Source organism: Musca domestica, unplaced genomic scaffold (genome assembly GCF_030504385.1).
Source record: "Musca domestica strain aabys unplaced genomic scaffold, Musca_domestica.polishedcontigs.V.1.1 27, whole genome shotgun sequence".
NCBI classification, from domain to species: Eukaryota; Metazoa; Arthropoda; class Insecta; order Diptera; family Muscidae; genus Musca; species Musca domestica.
This window is the reverse complement of record NW_026712286.1, coordinates 1,632,292-1,654,200: the sequence shown is the minus strand read 5'-3', so window position 1 is coordinate 1,654,200 and position 21,909 is coordinate 1,632,292. Positions and strand designations below refer to the sequence as shown.

Here is a 21,909-nt window from a genome sequence, read left to right as displayed (position 1 = left end):
ATGATCGTGTTTACTTGCCAAAGAGGTCAGCTGAAATGTGCACCTTCGATTGCCCACCAGAGTTCAAGTGCCATCCATGGTGACTGTGTGGGCCGTCATAACAGCTAATGGTCGCTCTCCGCCCGTATTAATCGACCGTGGCATCAGAATAAATGCCGAATATTATCGCGGAAATATTCTGGAGGGTGTATTAAAGCCTTGTGGACGCAAACACTTTGGCCGCAGACCTTGGACATTGCAACAGGACTCAGCACAATCGCACTCAGCACGCGCCACCCAAGAATGATTACAAAATTATATTCCTCGCTTCATTTGCGGCACACAATGGCCACAAAAATCTCCGGATACCAATCCGTTGGACTATTGTGTCTGGAGTATTATGCGAAGCAAGGTTGGCACTAAAAAATACTAAAGTGTCGATCACCTCAAGCAAGCGCTTCGCTGGGAATGGACCAAAATACCGCAGAGCAACATTCGGGCAGCGTGTGACGGTTTCATTGGCCGTTTGAAGGACATAATTCGTGCCATAGGTAACCAATTCATACAAATCTAAGTTTATTCTAAAAAGTAATGCTATTTCCGACATTTTTTGCTATCATTCAATAAAATTTAAAAAAAAAATGTAAAAATTATGGCTTTTGATTTGTTGCAGTTTTCTCACTCTGTATATTCTTAAACTTAAAATGTGTTTTTAATATTTATCAATTTCTGGTGCTAAGGTAAGATTTAGACTTTTGACGATTTTTAATCATATTTCCAAAAAATGACTAAAAAGACCTCTTTTGGTGATTCCCTTGAGGATTAACATTTTTCGTGTTATTTTCAATAATATTGTCGATGGTACCATATACATAAAATGCAGGGGTTCCAAGGAATTTTAATCGGAGAATTTCAAAAAATGTGAACGATTGGGAACTTTCAAAACGCCGACACGTATATTTTATTTTTAGCTCTACATTTATAATTTTTATTACATATTGCTATTGAACAAAATGGAATTATATCGATCTGTCTTATTTTTTACATCCTCCTTTTGATATCCAAATTTTTATTAAAAAAAATCCTTATTTCTCCAATCTCCATTGGCCGAAAGCAATCACCAAATATTTTGCAATAAATACCATTGTTTGCACTGCTGTTTGTTTGACAACTCTTAAATAAACGCCGCGACAAAGAATTCCATCATTTGGGTGAACCCCCACTCACCATTCATTCATTCTCCTCCGTACTTCGGCCAAAAAGTAATGAAACACAAGATTTGGTTGTTATCGAAGCGCCAGCCCGCCAACGAGCCCGGCAAACGAACTAAAAAACGCAATAGTCGTATATTGCACACAAAAGTTATACGTTTTTGGTCTGATGATGTTTTTCCGGTCTGCCGTTACTGCCAAATACCCGCCCAAAAACCTAGCAGCTCTTAAAGGTTGCCTGGCCGTTGTTGTTGTTCTTGTTGTTGGTTTTTTCTGCTGCTTCGTTGCTTTATTATTTCTATATTGCGCTGAAAATGCAAATGCCAGCGTAATTGCAGTTGCCAAGATACCATGGCATGGCATGCTATGCCATCATGGTCTGGCGCACCATGTAAAGGACCTTCTTCCGCAGCGAGATAAAAAATATGGTTTTGTGCAGGGCAACAACAGCAGCAACAACAACATTGGAGTATTAGTGAAATACTGGAAACCGAGAGAAATTTGTCAACATATAAAATTGGGTTTTGCTGACGAATACTGCAATCATATTTCCTCCAGAAAGGGACAGAAGGAAAGAGATAGCGAGAGGGGAGGGAGCTCAAACCCACATTTTTTTAATAACAACATTTCACTTAAACATCCGCCATGACTGCACCTCTACAACATAAATGCTCATATTTTCATATTATTATGACAATTATTTAAAAGTTGGCAAATTGCAAACGTTTCAAGGCATTTGGTTTGGTGTCGGTATCTGTGCGAAAGAGTGTCTGTGTGTGCAAGAGAGAGTGTGCCTAATTGTGAGTGTGTTTTGTGGTTTGGCGGAACTAATTTGCTTTCGAACTTCCTTTTTAAAAGTCAGCAATACAAGCAGCCGCTGCTGCTGTTGCTGCTGCAACACCAACGTCACCAAACACCATTTGCCACCAATGCCAATAATAAAGCCTTTTTCAAATTCACAAACGCACACACACATATACACATATCCACACATATAGAAAGACAGTATAGGGACCAGAATATAAGAACCTTTAAAGTTAAAGCTTTTGGGCACAATTAATATAAATCAATAAATAATTTTTTTTTTGTAAAGTATTAGAGTGGCGTATACGTAATGTTAGCAATTATACGACCTAGGGTCAAAATATATTATAAAAATTTTCAATAGGAGTTGAATAGTCTCCGGGCTGCTGGGGGATTGAAGAGGCTTCGAAAAATCATATACAAATATATAAATTCTGTAAGTGCTAAATTTTTTCCGCTTAGAAATCTGAACCTGAGTAGGCAAATATCTATCAGAGAGAATAGTTGTCCTTCACTTCACACTTCAAATACCAAATTTTTAACAAATTTTATTGAAAAATATAAAGCCATCAAAATAACAATGTCCGCGAAGGTAAATAAAATTTCGTATTGCAAAAACCACCCAAATTATTCCACAATACGAAAAGGTTATAAAATACTTGGTGACAAAATGCAATTTTTTTCAATAATCAAAGAAGAAATGCAAAAAAAAACCAAAAAAAGACACACACACACACATCTTCAAAATTTTAAGTAGTTTTCCGACTAAGATACCTCTGAATACTTACATTTCAGTGCATATACAGGGTGAGATAAAAAAACTGCAACAAAGTCAAACGACATAATTTTTAATGTTTTTTAAATTTTATTGAATGGAAGCAAAATATGTCGGAAATAGCTTTAAATTTTAGAATAAGTTTAGATTTGTTCGAATTGGTCACCTTTGACACGAATTATGGCTTTCAAACAGCCAATGAAACCGTCATAGGCTATCCCAATGCAGCACTGCGGTATTTTGCCCCATTCCGAAGTGAATCGCTTGCTTGAGGTGATCGACACTTTGGTATTTTTTAGTGCCAACCTTACTTTCCATAATACTCCAGACATAATAGTCCAACGGATTGGTATCCGGAGATTTTGGTGGCCATTGTGGGCTGGAAATGAATCGAGGAACCTAATTTTGTAACCATTATTGGGTGGCGCGTGCTGAGTGCAATCGTGGTGATTTCTGTTGGAATGTCCAAGGTCTGCGACCAGTATGTTTGCGTGGCCAAGGCTTAAATATACCTTGCAGAACATTTTCACGATAATATTCGGCATTTATTCCATTGTCAACGGTCGATTAATACGAGCGGAGAGCGACCATCGGCTATTATGGCGGCCCACACCATCACCATGGCCGGCGCTTGAGTTCTGGTGGCCAACCGAAGGTGCTCATTTTCAGCTGACATCTTTGGCAAGTAAGCTCGATAATTTTATTTTTTTACAAACTGCTTGATAACGAATGTTTTCCAATCGGAGAAAACCAATTTCGGCAGTTCACCACTTTCTGCCAAGAGAATCAACTCTTTAGCTCCTTTCTTTCTTTTGTGGTGTAAGTTCTTGCCTTTTTGGAATTTCAATGGCTTTACCCCGAGTTCATTATACCCTACAACACTATGTGTTGGGGATATAATAAGTTCGAGATTTCAATATTTGCCGAATGGAATATTGCGATGCGATATGTTCAGCACACGAGCCATTTTTCGGGCACTGCGACGCTGGCACAAGTCGCTTCTTTACTTTTCGAACCGTTTCTGCTGTTGTTGCTGTTTTCTTCCGTCCACTTCCTTGACGTCGGGCTACGCTGCCAGTATCACGGTAAATGCTGGAGTGCTCTAACGATAGCCACTTGTGGTTTTCTAGCCAAATATAAAGAAATTACAACATTAAGCTTGAATTCCATCACGAATAACTTTTTTTCTGGAAAATTCTCAACAAAATGCTTTTGTACGCTTATAAACAATATAATGAGGTGGCACTGGGATAATTTCGGACGAGTGGTTTAGAAATGACAACAGTCTGAAGATGGTTTTTTATCTTACCCCGTATTTCCAAAATCACCTCCAAACCCCTTCAGTTACTGTAGATGCATATTTTTCAAAATTATGATTTTTTTTCAAATTTTTATTCCATTTTTCCTAAGTCTTGAATGTAATAATACACTTTTCCAATACTATTTCATTTTGCCTCACTCAAGTGCCATATAAGTGTGTATGTGTGTGTATGTGCGGACTGTCATTCATTGATAATGTACTGGCTGTAGTTCTACTGCTAATGTCGAGTGGAGGAACTGGTGGTTCTGTTGCTAAATGTGTGTTTGTTGCACTCTTCTCGTATAGCATATTTTTGGGCTTCAACATTGGCACACTAATTTTCGGAATACACATGTGCACACACACACACACACACACACTCACCACCATGCTCGAAATACATTTAGCATTGCATTGACGCGTGCCTTATTTTAGCGTTTAAATTTGCTAGTTTGCACTCACACACACGTACACACACATTGGGTGCTTTTTGAACGAGAGTGCGTGTGTGTGTGTGTTTTTCCCACAGTGGAAGTGGAATGGAACGGAAAAGTTGAATTTTCCAAGCCAAATGCAAGGTTGCTTGTTGTTTTTTTTTTGCTCCTTCTTCTCATTTCAAGCTTTGGGTTTCTTTCGCCTGGCATTGCTGTTGATACAGCTGCAAGTGTGGTGTGGGCTTGTTGTTGCTGCTGCTGTCTTTCGTCATTGCCGGTTGGCACTGCTGTCGCTCTGTTGCCGCTGCTAATATTGCAAAGGGAAGTCAAACGGAAGACATAATGAATTTACACGTTAACATTGTCGTTGACATTATTGCCGTTGTCGTTGGCCCTGTTGTTGTAGATATTGGTGTTGGTGTTGTTGTTGCTGTTGTTTTGGCTATATTTGTTTCAACTGCTTTGGTTGCATTCTTGTGTGATTGTCATCATCATCGTTGTCGTTGTCGTTATTGAGCTCCACCAGCTTGTCTTCGTCCTTGTTGTTGCATTTTTTTCTCTGCGCTGTTCTCAGCGTTGTCGCCATTTGAGGTTTAAAGTTTCAATTTCACTCGCGAAGGCTCTTTATGTGGCATTATGTTGTCTTCTAGTTTCTATTTGCTTTGTCTATATGTATGTCAGAGTGTATGTGTCTCTGTGTGTGTGTTGGAGGTTTATTGTTTACTAGCCATTTCCACTGCTGCGCTTCCTTATTGTCCTCTTCCTTGGTAGTGCAGCAACAATAGTTGCCGTTTTAAAGTTGTTGCCCCGCTTGTTTTAGTGGTTTTATTGGCCGTCATGTAAAACTAAATTCCCTTTAAATTGTTGTTAACATAAATGCACACCCATACACACACTCGCACACACACACACACACATTTACATTTAGGAAATTGTTACGAGCCACATAAATTTCAGTTACCGCATTTGATAGCCAAAAAATGCCATAAAATTAATTGTCTACAAAATATTGATAGTCTGGTGCATTGTTTGTCCAAAGACATGGCCATAAATTTGTGACAATAAATTGTTGTTTTTTTTTGTTGTAGTTCCAATTTTTTTGGTTAATTTTAATAATGAAAAAGTTATTGAATTTATGGAGGTGTGGGAATATAAAACGATTATGTCTTGGCTAGATTTGTGAAAATGTGAAATGAATTTATGGAGGCTGAAATCGCGGTTGTAATTAAATTCCTATTTTTAGCAATTTATGAAAAAAACGCAATATTTTATTGTTTATATATATTTCGAATATAATGTTTATGATCATTTATGTCTATTTTTATTAATATTTTTTTCTAAATTTTCTTTTGTTTTTCCAGTGAAATTTTTACGAGAAGTTACCCCTTACTTTAGAAAAGCCAGCATAATATCTGAGGTTGGCTGGGAATTACAACGAGCCTTCCTTTGCCCCCTGGGACCAGGGGTATCGGCCTCTCCACCTGCACCGAAAACAACACCCAGAGCTGATACTCGCTACATACCGCTGCAGTTAACGCACTTGGCACGGAATTTAAAATATATCGATCCAGGTGAGTTTTAGAAAATTTATACAAATCTTAGGATTTCGAGGAAATACCATTCATTACGTTAGCGTATACGTCACGTCAATGGTAATACGCACCCCTGTACCCAAGGCAATTAGAATAGAAATAATAACTAGAAGAACTTGTTGACGAAAAGGTTAGAAGTTTCAGTTGGTTTTAGACACTACCTGTGTACCCTCATAGTTCATATAAAACATTTACCTTAGTTTGGCCTAAAGAGAGACCATTTTTGCCCATACCCAATCGAGGTTGATTCCGAGCCAATTGTACAAATTGTTGGTGCTCATGATATGAAAATTTGTGTAAATTCTGACCCACAATCGTGAAATCCCATCATGCTACCTTCCAGATAAGCGGGAGACGTCAGGTTTTAATCCAAACTTATATTAGGTGTTAAACCTTCAGTACGAACCTCTTTATAGCTTAATACCTGCGGATATTTCCCACTACTGGAAGATTTTAGTACGAATAAAAATATGGCGTTGTCATAAAATAAAAAAATTTGCTGTTATTACCCAAAACGATTACCTCTACTAAGAATGTCTCAAGCCACAGACAGTATTGTTTGGGAGAGTGAACCTCTGAGGTACCGGCTGGAAATCCACAAGTGGCTATCGTTAGAGCACTCCAGCATTTAAATGTGAATAAATCTTTTGTGTCTAGTACCATCGCTCATTACCGTGATACTGGTAGCGTAGCCGGACGTCAAGGAATTGGACGGAAGAAAACATCAACATCAGCAGAAATGGTTCGAAAAGTTAAGAAGCGACTTGATCAAAACCCGCGTCACAGTGACCAAAAAATATTCCATTCGGCAAATATTGAAAAATGAGCTCGGGGTAAAGCCATTGAACTGCCGAATTTGGTTTTCTCCGATCTCCGATGAGAAAACATTCGCTGTCCAGCAGTTTGAAAACAAACAAAATGATCGCGTTTACTTGCCAAAGAGGTCAGCTGAAAATGTGTACCTTCCAGAACTCAAGCGCCGGTCATGGTGATGGTGTGGGCCGCCATAACAGCCGATGGTCGCTCTCCGCTCGTATTAATAGACCTTGGCATCAGAATAAGTGCCGAATATTACCGCGAAAATATTCTGGAGGGTGTATTAATGCCTTGGGCACGCAAACATTTTGGCCGCAGACCTTGGACTTTCCAATAGGACTCAGCACCATCGCACTCAGCACGTACCACCCTACAATGTCTACAAAATGAGGTTCCTCGCATCATTTACAGCACACAAAGACCATTAAAATCTTCGGATACCAATCCGTTGGACTATTGTGTCTGGAGTATATTGGAAAACAAGGTTGGCACAAAAAAATACCAAAGTGTCGATCACCTCAAGCAAGCGCTTCGCCGGGAATGGACCAAAATACCGCAGAGCAACATTCGGACAGCGTGTGACGGTTTCATTGGCCGTTTGAGGGCCATTCTTAGTGCCAAAGTTGACCAATTCGAACTTCTTCTAAAATTTGATGCTATTTGCGATATTTTTTGCTTTCATTCAATAAATTTAAAAAAAATTAAAAATTATGGTCTTTAACTTTGTTGCAGTTTTTTTATCTCACCCTGTATATACCATAAAAAATTTAATCAATTGTGGTTTACATTTTTCTTCAAATTTATCACTTTTTTGAAGTTGCGGCAAATTTTTTCATAATTTTACTGTCCTATTCTGGGTCTTGGTGAGATTCCAGTGAGGTGTAAAAGTACTCGGCTTGTAGATCAAAACTAGTAACTATTTTTTTGCTTCATAGGCCAAACTCTTTTAAGACATTTATATAGGTTTGACCATATACTCAGATTCTAATACTTCGAGCTCTGTAGAAGTTTAGAAGTGGGTTCAATTGCCATATACCTTAACAAGAAAATTGTATATTTTTTATTGAATCTTTTCGAGGCTTCTTCGCTGAGAGGTAATTTTTCAGGTTCTCATATTCAATTGTAGAAAAAAACCATTTTCTATTTCTTAAAGCAACAGACCAAAAGTTTAATAAATTTGAGTCTGGTGAGTTTTGAGTTTTTGTTCATCTTGTCAAAAGAACCATCCATTAAGGTCCCACCTAAACAAACATTGAATTTAAAACCCAAAAACAAAGAATCCTTTCAAAGAAGTTTTTTCTTTAATCCTTCCCTCTTTTCTTCGTTGACCTCCCATAAATTGTCATCAATTTGGAAAAAGTCAACACGAACAAAAAAACACTTCGAAATATCACTCTCGCCACTATTTCTGATGATACAAATTTGTTTTGACACATCTTGACATGCTGGAGCAATGCGGCTATATATTCATGGTCTGGGTAACATATGTTGACTTAACTATGATTTCCTCGGAACTGAAACTCAGTTTTTGTCTTCGCATTTCTTTTTGGTGTTGTTTTTGTTGTTGGCGTTGTTGTTGTTGTTGATGCTGAAACTACAAATCAAAACTTGAAAAACCATCGGAAACTTTATGGTTTCCATGACTTGCAGTGGGTGTGGGGGTGATGGTAGTGGTGGCAAAATGTGTAACAGTTGATTTTTATTTTGCTCTGGCTGGCTGGGCGTTGGGAGCAGGCAGACCAGACGACGTTGGGGGAAAATGGAAAAGTTTTAATCGTTTTATACAACCTGTCATCGATTATGTACGCATAATTCAGCTTAAAAAATGGAAATAGAAACTTTTTTTGCTTAAATTGCAAAACTTGCAATAAGTTTTAATATCGTTATTCGATATGATTTGCTATGTGTTTCGACGGAGAGTAGTTAGTTGTAGTTGGAGGCAAATAAATTTACTCGCTGCCTCGCACAAATACGCACACACACACACACCAACAAAAGCCTTGTTATTTATATAGTTGTTGTACTAGCTGTTGTATACTCAACAACAGCTTTGTGCAAATATGCGAATTTGCTGGTCCAATGTGAAGCTATGTGCCGTGGAGGGGTTAGGAGTTTTGTAACTTAATTTAAGTTTCAAAACTTGGGCATCATCATCGTCAGCACCACAGTACCGGGAAAAATGGCAACATCATTAGGGTTAACTTTTGTATGGCAACTATAGTGTTGGCCTCCCCATTAGAGGGCCATGGCGGAAGGCGGAAGAATAACACAACAAACTCATTTAACTCGTAGTTTATTTCCCTGTTCAATACAACAAACAAACAGTCAAACAAACAGACAGAGAGGCATACGGACATAAAGAGGGGGAATGGCGGCGCTATGTTGTACCTGCAGCTTTAGAAAAGCAAATTTCCCACCATATGTGCAATAAGCGAAGCCCAGGCATGTAACCCATAAACTACATGGCGTAGTAGTATGTGTGTGACATTAGTATTTCCTTTGAAAATTTATAAACCCCGCTCTCTCTCTGCCTCTCTCCATCTCTAGCAAAATATTTGCCAAAGTGGTTTGATGGTGTAATTGTAGAGTTTTTAGCCTCAAATTATGCTGCATTTAATGCTTTATTTGCTATTTGTAGTATGTGTATGTGTGTAAGTGTTTGCATGTGTGTAAGTGTGTGTTTGTCTACCAGGATGTTAAAATATTCCCCAAACAACAAGAAAACTTAATTAATTCCCAAAGTCTGTAAACACACGTCCGCACACACACACACATACATCCACCCACACTGCTGTGCCCAGAGTTTAGTTCCGCCCCCTTTCCTTGTCGTTTGCCGACAAGCGTTAAGTGTGCAATTCCACTGTGTGTTTTTGTACGCAACAGTGCCGAGGGACTTGAAAGTTTTTCTTTTTTTTCCTGAGGAACATTCTCTGCCAAATGACCATAAAATGTGTCTTGATTGTTCCGAAAAATAGATAGAAGAGAGTATAATCAAAATATCAAAAAATTTTGGAAAAAGTTTGTCTCTCATTGTCAAGTAATTAAATTGTGGTGTGGTGAAATGAGGAACATTTACATTTAATTACACACAATGAGTTCTTAATTAACGATTATGCTCTCATGTGAGTGTAATTTTTAATAATCAGAGAAATGAACTATCGAGAAATAAATGAGAAATTCTTTTTTTTAAATATTGATGAGTTGGTTAGTTTGGAGTTATTCACGATGATCGGGATGGGAGAAAATTTAGAGAAACTAAAAATTCGAGCTTATAGAGTATAGCTCCAGCTATTTTAATGAAAAATGTTCATGTACCATCAGAGCCATAACTGTGATGAAGGGACGTTGAAGTATTTCTCTCTGCGCTAACGCTGCTATATGTGAAAATCTTGCAGCAGACCTTATTTTCAAAGAACATTTTGCAGATTATATAAATGATAATTAAACCCTAAAAATGATTTTCTACCACAAATTATAAGCAGAGCCTTATTTCCAAAGAAAATTTCGCAGGATATATATAAGGTTCTTTCCTATAATGATATCCTAAAAATTATTTTTCTACCACAAGTCCTGAGCAGAGCCTTCTACAGAAACCTTGTCTACAAGACTCATATGATTCAGACAATGGATAGAAATAAAAAATAGAATATCGTTCCTCTCATTACTCTAGAAACTTCCTAAAAAAATACAAGATTTTTGGACCACACTTTCAGAATTTTGAACATAATGCTGAATATTTTTTTCCATAAAAGGCCTATTATCCGCAAAAAAATTATTAAAAGAAGAAGGGCCAAAAGATGCACTTCGTATTTATCAAAGGGCCTTTTATCCTTGAGGACCAATCAAGTAATTTTCACTTTGGAAATCATTTTGGATATATTCTTGGCACAGATCCGAAATGCTCGCTCGAATTCAAGTAAAGTGGGAAAACGGCTTGTTTCTGCTGTTTTTCTCTTCTTGGCTTTTGTACTCGATCGCCTCCCAGTCCAAAGCAAAACCAATATGTTTCTCATAAAACACACCCGACTTTAATATTAGAATACAACAGCCTTGCTAAAATTTTATTCATAAGTAATGGTAAGATACTCTCTGGTCCTAACAAGTAAATGACAGTTGAAAATCTTAGAATGCTTTGTTTATACTTTTTCGTTCGAGGCTGCCCATAGCGGGAATACAGTCTTACCCTGTTTCGATTATTTTGACTAGCACTTCTATTTTTCAAATAGGAGCAAATCGCGAGCGCTCCCCCATATACTAAGAGTTTATAACAAACATCGTGTAAAACTCCTATTCTTGGAGCACTCCCTCTCGCAAGTATGTTTCCCTCGAGGGTAAAAAATGAGAAAATTCAAGCCCTGCTTCTATGTGATTTTTTCTCTATGGAGGAAGGTATTCTTTCCAAAGAAGCCACATGGAAGGCGTGAAGTTCGAGTTCCATTAAAAACAACTATAAAAAAATATCTATCCCTGGGATTTATATTGAAGGTTTATATTCCTAAAAGACCTGATTTATCGCCGAACTCATATAAAGGACATCTATCCATATTAGACTAACAAAAGGCACTTTTATTTCTAGATCATCGCTAATTGTTAAATCTGTTAAATGACTTATGTCAAAGAAAGATTTGAAGATAGTATTTTATCCCTGGTGAAAGCACTCACTCCGCTAAAGACTTGAAAAGGGCCCTCTCTTCCTAGGGGATCAACAAAAAGTTCCTCTAATTTTAGAGGCTAGTCAATCCATTGTAGACATATAAAATTTCCACTATATGAACTCTTCCTCTCTTCAAAGACTTTGATTTACAGATAATCACAAATGTTTTTCTCAAAATTACATCAATAGGCATAATTCTCTTCACACACACAATCAGAATCCCCGGAAATACAGTGTAATGAGAGAGTAACCATATTAGGAGAACAAAAAAGTGTGGCTCTCTGCCCGACCCTATTCTCTTCCATTTAAAAAATGTCTGTGAATATTTGTAGAATGTATTCCTGACTCAATAATCTCAATTTTTTTTTTATGAAAATACCATTATCATTGAGATATTCTCCCTTTAAATATATATCTCCCAAAATGTTATCCACTAGGAATTCATTCTCTTTATGACTCAATTGGGAATGATACACTTGCTGTTTAAGTTTATCCTGAATTTGATAGAGAGGCACCAACCAAACTGGTATCCATAGAGTGTATTTTGACAATGTTACAATGTTGTAGTTCTTCGCTCACACACACACTCTCACACACATTTGTGTAGGGTTGACTAAAACCGGAAAGCTGTTGCCTTTTGGATTTTTATGGCAAGCTTATGTATCTAAGACTGTTGCATTAAAATGGAAAAATACGACGAACAGCCAGAGCAACCTAAGCAACATCATCAATAAAGGCAACAACTATGACAACAAAAACAACAACATCAACAGCAAGCGGAACATCAACAACTCTGGAAAAATAACAACATTTTGCCAAACAGTGAGCAGAGGAAAATTGAAATTTGAAAATTCTCCTCCCGATTTTTTGTGCTCCAGCAAGTCTGGTTTTCAATTGTATGGCCAGACTGCCTTGTAATTTGGCTGGAAAATACGCTGCCACTTGAGAGAAACATCTGGGGCTTATATTTTATGCAAAGTGTAGCGGGAGTGGAACGAAGCTACTTCAAGTTATAGCAACTTAAAATTTTAATGACTTGGCTGCTGGTGCTGCTGTTCCTGTTTCCTTCCTGACTCTGTTATTGGGGTATTTTTTTCGCAAAATCACGAAGACGACGGCGGGATGACGACAACGACGACGATGATGATTAAAAAAAAATTTTCACTAAAATGACTCCACAAGGAGACTTGAAGTGTTTGTCACAGATGGGGGAGGGGAAGGGAAATGAGAGAGGGAGAGTGTAAAATTTGGAGTGTTACAAACATGTGTCACTTGAAATTTATTTCAAAGGAATTAGGCAAAAATGTCGGTAATGATGGCTGCTGCGGCTTATTTAAATTTCGTCTGTTTTTTTCCATTTCAGAAAATCGCTGCTTGGAATTACATTCGCCGGATGGCGTACATTCGTGCATATTGCGCGCTGCCGATTCGGCCGAGGCTTTGGTGTGGTTTAATGCCCTGCACAGTGCCATGAGCGGCTCAACCCAACGGGCTTTGGTGGAAGCCAATCGAGCCTTAATGAATGTCATCGGCGAACTGAAACATATTGGCTGGCTAAGCCGGCGCCTAAGTGGCAGCAGTGGGGCGAGCAATGCAAGCGGTGGCCTAGGCGGGGGCAATAATGCCATGACAGGTACCACAACAAGTGCTGGCAGCGGTGGTGAAGTGGTAAGTGGCAGATAACTTTAATGGACTTGTTCGTTGCTTTCAATTTGCACTTTGAGTCAGACGCCGGGACTCCTCTAAATATCACTTTCAGATGGCGGCTGGTCTTCCTTTGACAAAGACAAAGACAAAGACAAAGAGGAGTCCAACAGTTTATGGCATCCTTATGCCATTATGTTCCATTTCATTTGTATGATTTCCCTTATGTTCTTCAGTTGTTTCTCCTACACATTTCTATGGGCATCCTCCCAAACCCTGCATTTTTTCTTTTTCAATTTTATGCAGTTTTTTTCATTTTCCCCTTTTTCTATTTTTTTTTTTCTTTCTGCCTTTACAGCCAAGTGGTCGTTCTAGTTCAGAAAGTTCTGATGAAAATGATAAATGGCAACCCATATTTGTGGCTGTAACCGAACGTGAGTTAAGGTATGTTCTTCTTATGTTACATCTCATTATTCATCTTGTTTTAGCATCTACTTTGTCATCATCATTTCCTTTATTAAAAGAGGAGATTTTTGCAAGAAAGAGTTAGGACAAGGAAAATTAGAAATGACCAACAACAACGCCAAGTTTTCTTTGAGGAACTTGTAATGAAATTTCTTTCGGTTTAACAAGGAAGGAATAGGGGGTGGCGTATGATCTATGTCAGTAATCATACGAAAGGAGGGTCAGTTCTTAATATTAATATTATAATTACGCTGTGAAAAAATTCAACTTTTTTTTTATAATTATTATATTTTTATAATATTATTATAATTTATAAAAATAATTAAATGTATATTTTTTATTATTATTTCCTTATTGCCCATTATTCTCCTCCTAAATCCATTGGCTTCCCCCATATAATCTGAACTTTTGACCGTATAATTGTGCTACTTCACTTTTTTTTATCTTTCAATACGACCTACAAAAACAAAAAAAAAAAAAAACACCATCTGAAGAATTTCCCTTTGTCAGCAAGAAAAATGTCTCCACATTTACACATTTCCTTGTCAACATTAACACATTGGCCTTTTGCTGGATATTAAATTAAAAGTTCCTGCAAACAGTCGGCAGTGTCGATGCCGATGTGGTTGTTTCTGTTGTTTTTGTATGGAAAAAGTTATTTAACCTCTTGACAATGAGGGCTGGCAAATGAAATTCCTGTTGTTGACAAATCTCAGATAACAAGTGAAAACTATTTCGTTGTGTGCGTGCGTGTGTGTGTGCGGTTACAGTGTGAGGCCATGTTTATAACCATACGAAAATACTTTATTGGATTTTTTTGCTGCTGCTGCCATTCCTGCTGTTGTGCGGCTGCCGATAACAAAAGTCAGACGAAGAAATATGTCCAGATGTTCATCTGGCAGAGTTTTTTTTTGTTGCCGGAAGATAGAACTGATATTTTATTTGTCTGTGCATGTGTGTGTGCACGGGTGTGTGTGTATGTGTCTGTGCACTTGAAGGGCTCATATATATGCATGAGCATTATTATTATTATTTTTATTGTTATCATTTGAGATTGTTGTATATTTTTCCATGTAACAGACAATATGTCAAATGTTCTTCGTTAGCATTGGTAAAATTTTTCGCTTTTTTATTTCTCTTAGTTTTTGTTGTTGTTGGGTTGTCAGCATTATTAAGGCAATATACAATGTTCACATATTGATGAGGATGATGATTTTGGAGGGTGTTTTCGATAATGTTGGGTTAATAAGGAAGAGGGAAACATTTTTGTATTTTAAAAACATCAACAAAAATGCACCAGAATCCTGAGAAAGAGCAAGATGTGAACTCAAATCAAAATTTTATTTTGGAATAAAATTTGAAGAGAAAATCTATTTTTTTACATCACCAAGACCTTGAGGTCTTTTATTGCTAAAGAAGACATTGTGGTCCTATTTTGCCTATAGAAGACCCTATATTTCCATATTGTCTATTGAAAACCTTGAGATTTTTTGTCGCCTATATAAATCATTGGGGGCTTCCATTCCTTTGAGAAGACCTTGAGGTCCTATTTTACCAACGGGAGACCTTAAGGTCTTCTATTTCCTATAGGAGACCATGGATCTTGCATAAAAAGAGAAAGGGCCATCCGATTTTGCTCCAACTTTGCATATCTTAATATTTATTAGTTCCGGGTTCGGTACGAAAATGGACAATGTCGGCCCACTCCATCAAGTACCTCTCCCACAAAGGGTCAAAAACTCGAAATGAACACCCGATTCTTTTAAAATCTCACACATCCCAATATTTCTACTTAAGCAAGAACTGGTGTGTAGATGGTAGATATCGGACGACTCCTTCTGGTACCTCCCCCACAAAAGGTCAACATTTTGAATAATTATAACTCCTATAAAATGTGAACTAAGAGTCCGATTATCTTCACATTTTGCACATTTCAATATTTCCACTAACAAAAGGTCATGTATGAAGCACGGATTGAATGGACCACTTCTTCTAGTACCTCCCACACAACGGGTCAAAATTTGAAATAGCCATTAAGCTCATAAGACGCGAAATCAGCATCGAATTACTTTCAAACTTGGGCTATCACAATGCTTCTATCAACACAAGATCTGTTATGAAGATGAACAAAATCGGACTATTTCTTCTGGTACCTAACACAAAATGGGTCAACATTTCGAATAATTAAAACTCTCACAAACACGAAATAAGCATCTGATTCTTTCGAATTTCGCACATCCAAATATCTCTTGCCACAGAAGATATGTTATAAAGATTATAGATATCGGCCCACCTCTTCTGATATCTCTCCTACAAAGGGTAACAATTTTCAAAGCTTATAATGTTGGACCATTCCTTCGGAACCTCTCCTATCAAGGGTCAAGGTTTCATAATGCAATAAAAGAATATTGGCTGATTCCATTTAACTTTTTTTATCTGTAGAAAACCTCTAGTCATAGCGACCTAGAAGACCTAGAAGTCATATGCTGCCTCTAGATAAATTCGAGTCCCTATATTGGCTACTGAAATCCTAGAGGTCATATACCACCTCTAGAAGACCTCTTCTATTATCTATTGGTTGACCATGAGATCTTCCATTGCCTGTAGAAAACCTTTGACGTCCTCTATCGTCTATCCTGAGGTCTTCTTTAAGAGACTGAGGCATTTTATTGTCAATGGAAGATCTTGAGGGCTTCTGTTGCCCTTTGCAGGCCTTGATGCATTCTTTAGCTTAAATATGATATAGATTTCTAATGCCTATAGAACCCATGGGGTCTTCTTTTGCCTATATAAGTTTATGGAGTTCTTTTTCCTAGAGAGGACCTTAAGGTCTCATCACCGATCATATTTATACCTCTTTTTAATAGACAAATTTGAGGGTAAATTTATTTATTTTTTTTTATTCAAAAAAAAAAAAAAAAAAAAAAAAAAACATGCATATATTTTAAAACAAAAATTTTCCCAGTAACCTTGTACTCCATCCCCTTCAAAAAGTTCCTGATCTACTCCAACCTTCCTTCCTTGACATCTGCTTCTAATACTTTTTTGCAAGTTTATCTGTCTGCCCACACACATGCACTGAGCTGAATGCATCTAAACAAATTTCTTGCTGAAAAGTCAAATTGCGGGAAATTGTTATTTGCAGTTTTCAATTTTTTTTGTCACTTTTGAATATTTCAATTCTTAGTTATTGCCCATTGACGATATGCAGATGACAAGTGAGCAGGAGGAGAGTTGCAGAAAAAACACACAACTGGCAAATAAACGACATGTGTCAAAAAAGATTCTATACCCTGCCCGCACACACACATCCACACTTGAATATTGGAGAAAATTCTCATAAACCACATCAGAATGACAAGAACTTTAAATGGGCATAGATTTATTCATAGCCCAGATGAACACACACACGCACTCACACACACATAGAGCCATCAATAACTTGGAATATAAAAAAAAGACAGATAAGAGATCACACATATTCTCTGTGGGAGATTCTACCCCCCTCTCCCCCACTCGGCAAAGCAAATAAAGGAAATAAAAAACCTGAAAAATACTGCATTTCCCGTTGAGAATTTGCCGAGTGTTGTTGGAATGGCATGTCAGCATTCCAAAGAAATAAAAAAGAGAGCAGGAGTGAAATTTACAAAAGAGTGGTAGGGAGAGCAAGACATGTAATCAACAAAACACAAAACAATGGCTCAACGAAAGAAATGTGTCGTTGTTGTTGTTCTTGTTGTTGTTTAATGCAAAATAACAAAAGAAATGGAAATAAATAAAAACCCCAACAACACAAATCCTTAAGCATAGAATAACAACAATAACAAACAATTGGAAATAATCATCTCCTTTTTTTCGCTGACAACAAAATATTTGTTTGTTTTTTTGTTGTAATATTGCTATTGCCATTGGTGTTGGTGTGGTGTGCATGACACAAATCTTTTGTTTTTGTGTTTAGGGAAATAAGGAGCTAATTTGTCATTGATTGATGAGCTCTCTGTGGAGAAGAAAAGCAAATACAACGAGAAAAAAATAATAACAGTTGCCTTGACAAAACGACTGAAGTTAATAACACGTATTGGCAGCAGTAACACCAATGAAGAGGAAGAAGAAGAAAAAAGTTGGATCACCAAAAAAAGCATTGAAAAAAAGAGCAAAACAAGTTGGAAAAGTACTTTGGGCGCAGCAAATGATACAAAGCCAAAGGCCAAAAATCCAATGAAATAAATCTGTACAAGATTAATGAATATTATTTTGTTGTGTAGAACTTCTTATCTTAGGGCGCCGCCGCTGCTGCTTTAGCAATAATGCGGGAATTTTTTCAGAAAGAAAAAGAAAAATGTTAAATATCCAAAAGTTTGTTTAACAACAAAAAGAAATGTAACGAAAAAAAAGAAACGCTTAAATTGCCTTGGAGACATTTCAATAAAAAGGGTTCTTCTATTTTTCGATCGTAAAATAATATCCTTATAGCCATTTAAAATATATATTTTTATTGTTTTATCTTTTGATGTTTTCTGTCATTCAATTTTGACAGCTGGCTGTAACCCTTTGGGAATGAGAGGAAAATATGTGATTGACAGTATCCCAATAATTTTGCTCTGAGATATTGCTGACATGTACACGCAAAAAAATATAAGCCTCTCTAACATATGTCCCAAACATATTTTGCAGCAAACAAATATATGTTTGCAAACATTCCCAAACATAACATATGTTTGGGTGCTGCAAACAAATTATGTTTGGGTCCAAACATAATTAATGTTTGGGTCCAAACATAATTAATGTTTGGGTCCAAACATAATTAATGTTTGGGTCCAAACATATTTTTTGTTCGGGTGCAAACATAATTTATGTTTGGGTGCAAACATAATTTATGTTTAGATCCAAACATAATGTATGTTTGACTGGAAACAAACTTATGTTTGGGTCCAAACATAAGTTGTGTTTGGACCTAGATATAATTTATGTTTGGGTCCAAACATAATATATATTGGGGTGCAAACATAAATTTATGATTGGGTCTATTTGTATACTTACTGCAGATATAATTCAACCATAATGCAAACTAGTTTTAAAATCAATTTTTGATATTCACATTTTATTTAACATAAAAGAAATTCATACATATTATAATATATAATATAACTTCAGAACTTCAAAATCTTCACGTTTAAGTCTGAAAGATATTTTTTTTAATAAATAAATAACAATAATTATTGAAGTATTAAAAAATAATAAAAGCAAAAAAATATAAAACTTTTGCAAATACTAAAAAAAATAATAATAAAACTGATTAAAATCAATAAAAATATTGATATTAATAATTAATATTAAATTATTAACACATTTTTATTTTATCAATAACAACAATATATTATTTATAAAAATTAAAACATAATAAATTAATATTAGAAACATAAGAATAATTTTAAGCATAATAAAAATTGTAATAATTAAAATAATAAAATAATATCAGTAATAAAAAATTGTTAAAAATAATAATATTAAAATAAAAATTCTAATTATAAAAATATTAAAGAAAATAAATAATTTATACTGAAACATAGTTTTTTATTTTCTTTAATATCTTTATAATTAGAATTTTTATTTTAATATTATTATTTTTAACAATTTTTTATTACTGATATTATTTTATTATTTTAATTATTACAATTTTTATTATGCTTAAAATTATTCTTATGTTTCTAATATTAATTTATTATGTTTTAATTTTTATAAATAATATATTGTTGTTATTGATAAAATAAAATAAACATTTGTTAATAAGTTTATAATTTATATCGTGCCAGTTTTCATAAAACTTTTATTTTATATTAATTTTTTAATTTATTATTATTAATATTATTCTTAATATTTGTTATTATTTTTATTTATTAATTTATTATTTTTCCTTTTATTACAATCACTATTTTTTCAATAAAGTAAAATACTTACAATCTGTTAGGGTCTTCTTTTAGACATTCGTCAATAAGGGCCTTCGAAATATTCACCCTATCTTTATTTTGCAGGCGTTTTTCGGCAATAAAAATTCTCCATATTTTGTTGATAGCCGGAATTGACTTGATGGACTCTATGTCAGTCTTTAAAGTTGAAATAACATTTGTTTTTGGGGTAAGATCCCCAAAACCACCTACGGATTCACACTCCGATAGAGTGCTACTAACTGTCGATGCTGATGCCACTGATCGAACGGAGTCTAAATGAAAATTAAATATATTATTTAAAAAAAGAAATATATTATTTAAAAAAAGAAAAAAATATTAACAGCCTGTTTCTTTATTTTGAAACGAAATTTTTTTTGTTCCGACATAAAGAAACAGCCTGTAAATCCAGTGTACTTACCTCCAAATTGCAACTCAATATGAAAAGTAGGTGTTGACATATATTGATGAATTACTTTTTCAAACTGGTCTTCTTTAATGGTTGCACCAAACTCTAAGGCTGTTATTTTTCTTGAGGCATCAATTTTTAACTCTAATTTGGCTGCTTTTATAAAGCTTTGTAGATTTAAAGGCTCCGGCGCTTCGACAAATAATTTGTCTTCCCCCAAAACAGTTGGTATCAACATTTATTACAACACTTGTGACACGACGCGAAGGCACAAAACAAATAAAAAGAATAAAAAAAGAACACAACCAGAATGCCAACATGAGACACGCGAGTTACCTACAGCCACCAATAAACAACATTATTATTAAGTTCATTATTTTCAACCACAACCTCATTTATTAATAACATCATTATTATTAACACCATTATTATTAACATCATTATTATTAACATCATTATTATTAATATCATTATTATTAACATCATTATTAGTTACAACATTGTCATAAGCACCAAAGAGCTAACACCAATATTGTTGACATTATTTCGTCAGCAATAATTCTCCACTTCAACATCACAATAACAACACTAGTAATAAAACTACGACGGAAATAACCCAAAAAGAAATGTTTACTTTTACTGTACCCAATACAAATTTTTAGCTTAAGTATTTTTCTTGATAGCTCTAGATTTTATGTTTCTTTGTTCTTTGTTAACTCTAAGAAAAATCAATAATTGTAAAATCACTTAAATATAAGAATTTTTTGAATAAAGATCAGTTGTATTTGGCATCTAAAACAGAATAATTCTTGTTTTCTGATTTCTCGGCGGTACGGAAGTTAACTCGCGCAAATGTTACGCTCTTTTGTTCTCATCAAGCAAATCGGTGTGTATGCGAAAAACGCATGTATGTATGCATGAACATTAGTAAGAAGCAACGTCTCAGCAACAAAAAAACATCCAAACAGCTCTTTGTGTGTTGTTGTTGGCATTTTTTGGTGCATGGACAATAGAAAAGAAATAAACGTCTCAGCAACAGTTTCCATCCCATCTCAACTTGAGACACGCGCCAATGTTACGCTCTTTTGCTCTCACCAAGCAAACACTGCCGATCGCTGCTGTAACTATGTGTGGTGTGTGCGCGGCAAGAGGGATGGAAACTGTTGCTGAGACGTTTATTTCTTTTCTATTGTCCATGCACCAAAAAATGCCTACTTGAGAAAGAAAACGTTACAACAACAACACACAAAAAAATTGACTCCTCTGTATATATGTCGGTGTTAATGCGAAAAACGCATGTATGTATGTATGCATGAACATTAGTAAGAAGTAACGTCTCAGCAACAACTAGAAAATTCACACCGCACAACAGCAACGAAAAAACATGCAAAAAGTTTTTTCGTTGTTGTTGTTGTGCGGTGTGTATTTTCTAGTTGTTGCTGAGACGTTACTTCTTACTAATGTTCATGCATACATACAACTTCTATTTACAGTTATATTTGGAAGAGAGCAAAAAATGTTTCGGTTCTGCTTTGTTGTGCGGCCAACCAAGCCAACACATCATCAACGCAAAAACAGACTTCTCACCCTCCTGTCTTCTTTTAAGTCACCTATAACACCAATTCAAAAGTAATCGAGAGCTCTGTTGTTTAGCTCTTTGAAAAAAATCCTCTCCGCACCCATAAAAAAATATGTTCTAACATATAAAATATGTTGGTACCTAACAAATAAAATTGAGTTATGTTACAAAATGTTGCAAACAAATATTTGTTTGCACCGAAACAAATTATGTTTGCATCCAAAAATATATTTGTTTGCAACCAGTCCCAAACAAATATATGTTTGGATCCAAACATATTTCTAACATATATTTTTCTGCGT

The 21,909-nt window shown here is 35.6% G+C and overlaps 2 protein-coding genes across 3 annotated transcripts in view; one reads left to right on the top strand and one right to left on the bottom strand.

The window, feature by feature from the left end:
• Positions 1-21,909, top strand: part of LOC101888173 (beta-1-syntrophin) — a 60,215-nt gene that overhangs the window by 32,378 nt on the left and 5,928 nt on the right. For both annotated transcript variants that reach the window (XM_011298087.3, XM_011298086.3), the window contains exons 5-7: positions 5,865-6,074; positions 12,929-13,233; positions 13,568-13,653. In XM_011298087.3, the coding sequence (XP_011296389.1) occupies positions 5,865-6,074; positions 12,929-13,233; positions 13,568-13,653 (601 nt within the window). The remainder of the gene's footprint in view (positions 1-5,864; positions 6,075-12,928; positions 13,234-13,567; positions 13,654-21,909) is intronic.
• Positions 18,755-20,343, bottom strand: LOC131803109 (uncharacterized). Its single transcript, XM_059124135.1, has 3 exons — positions 20,041-20,343; positions 19,633-19,894; positions 18,755-18,853 (listed from the first exon to the last, which is right to left on the bottom strand). The coding sequence occupies exons 1-3, from the start codon at positions 20,264-20,266 to the stop codon at positions 18,805-18,807; spliced, it is 537 nt and encodes a 178-aa protein (XP_058980118.1). The 5' UTR covers positions 20,267-20,343; the 3' UTR covers positions 18,755-18,804.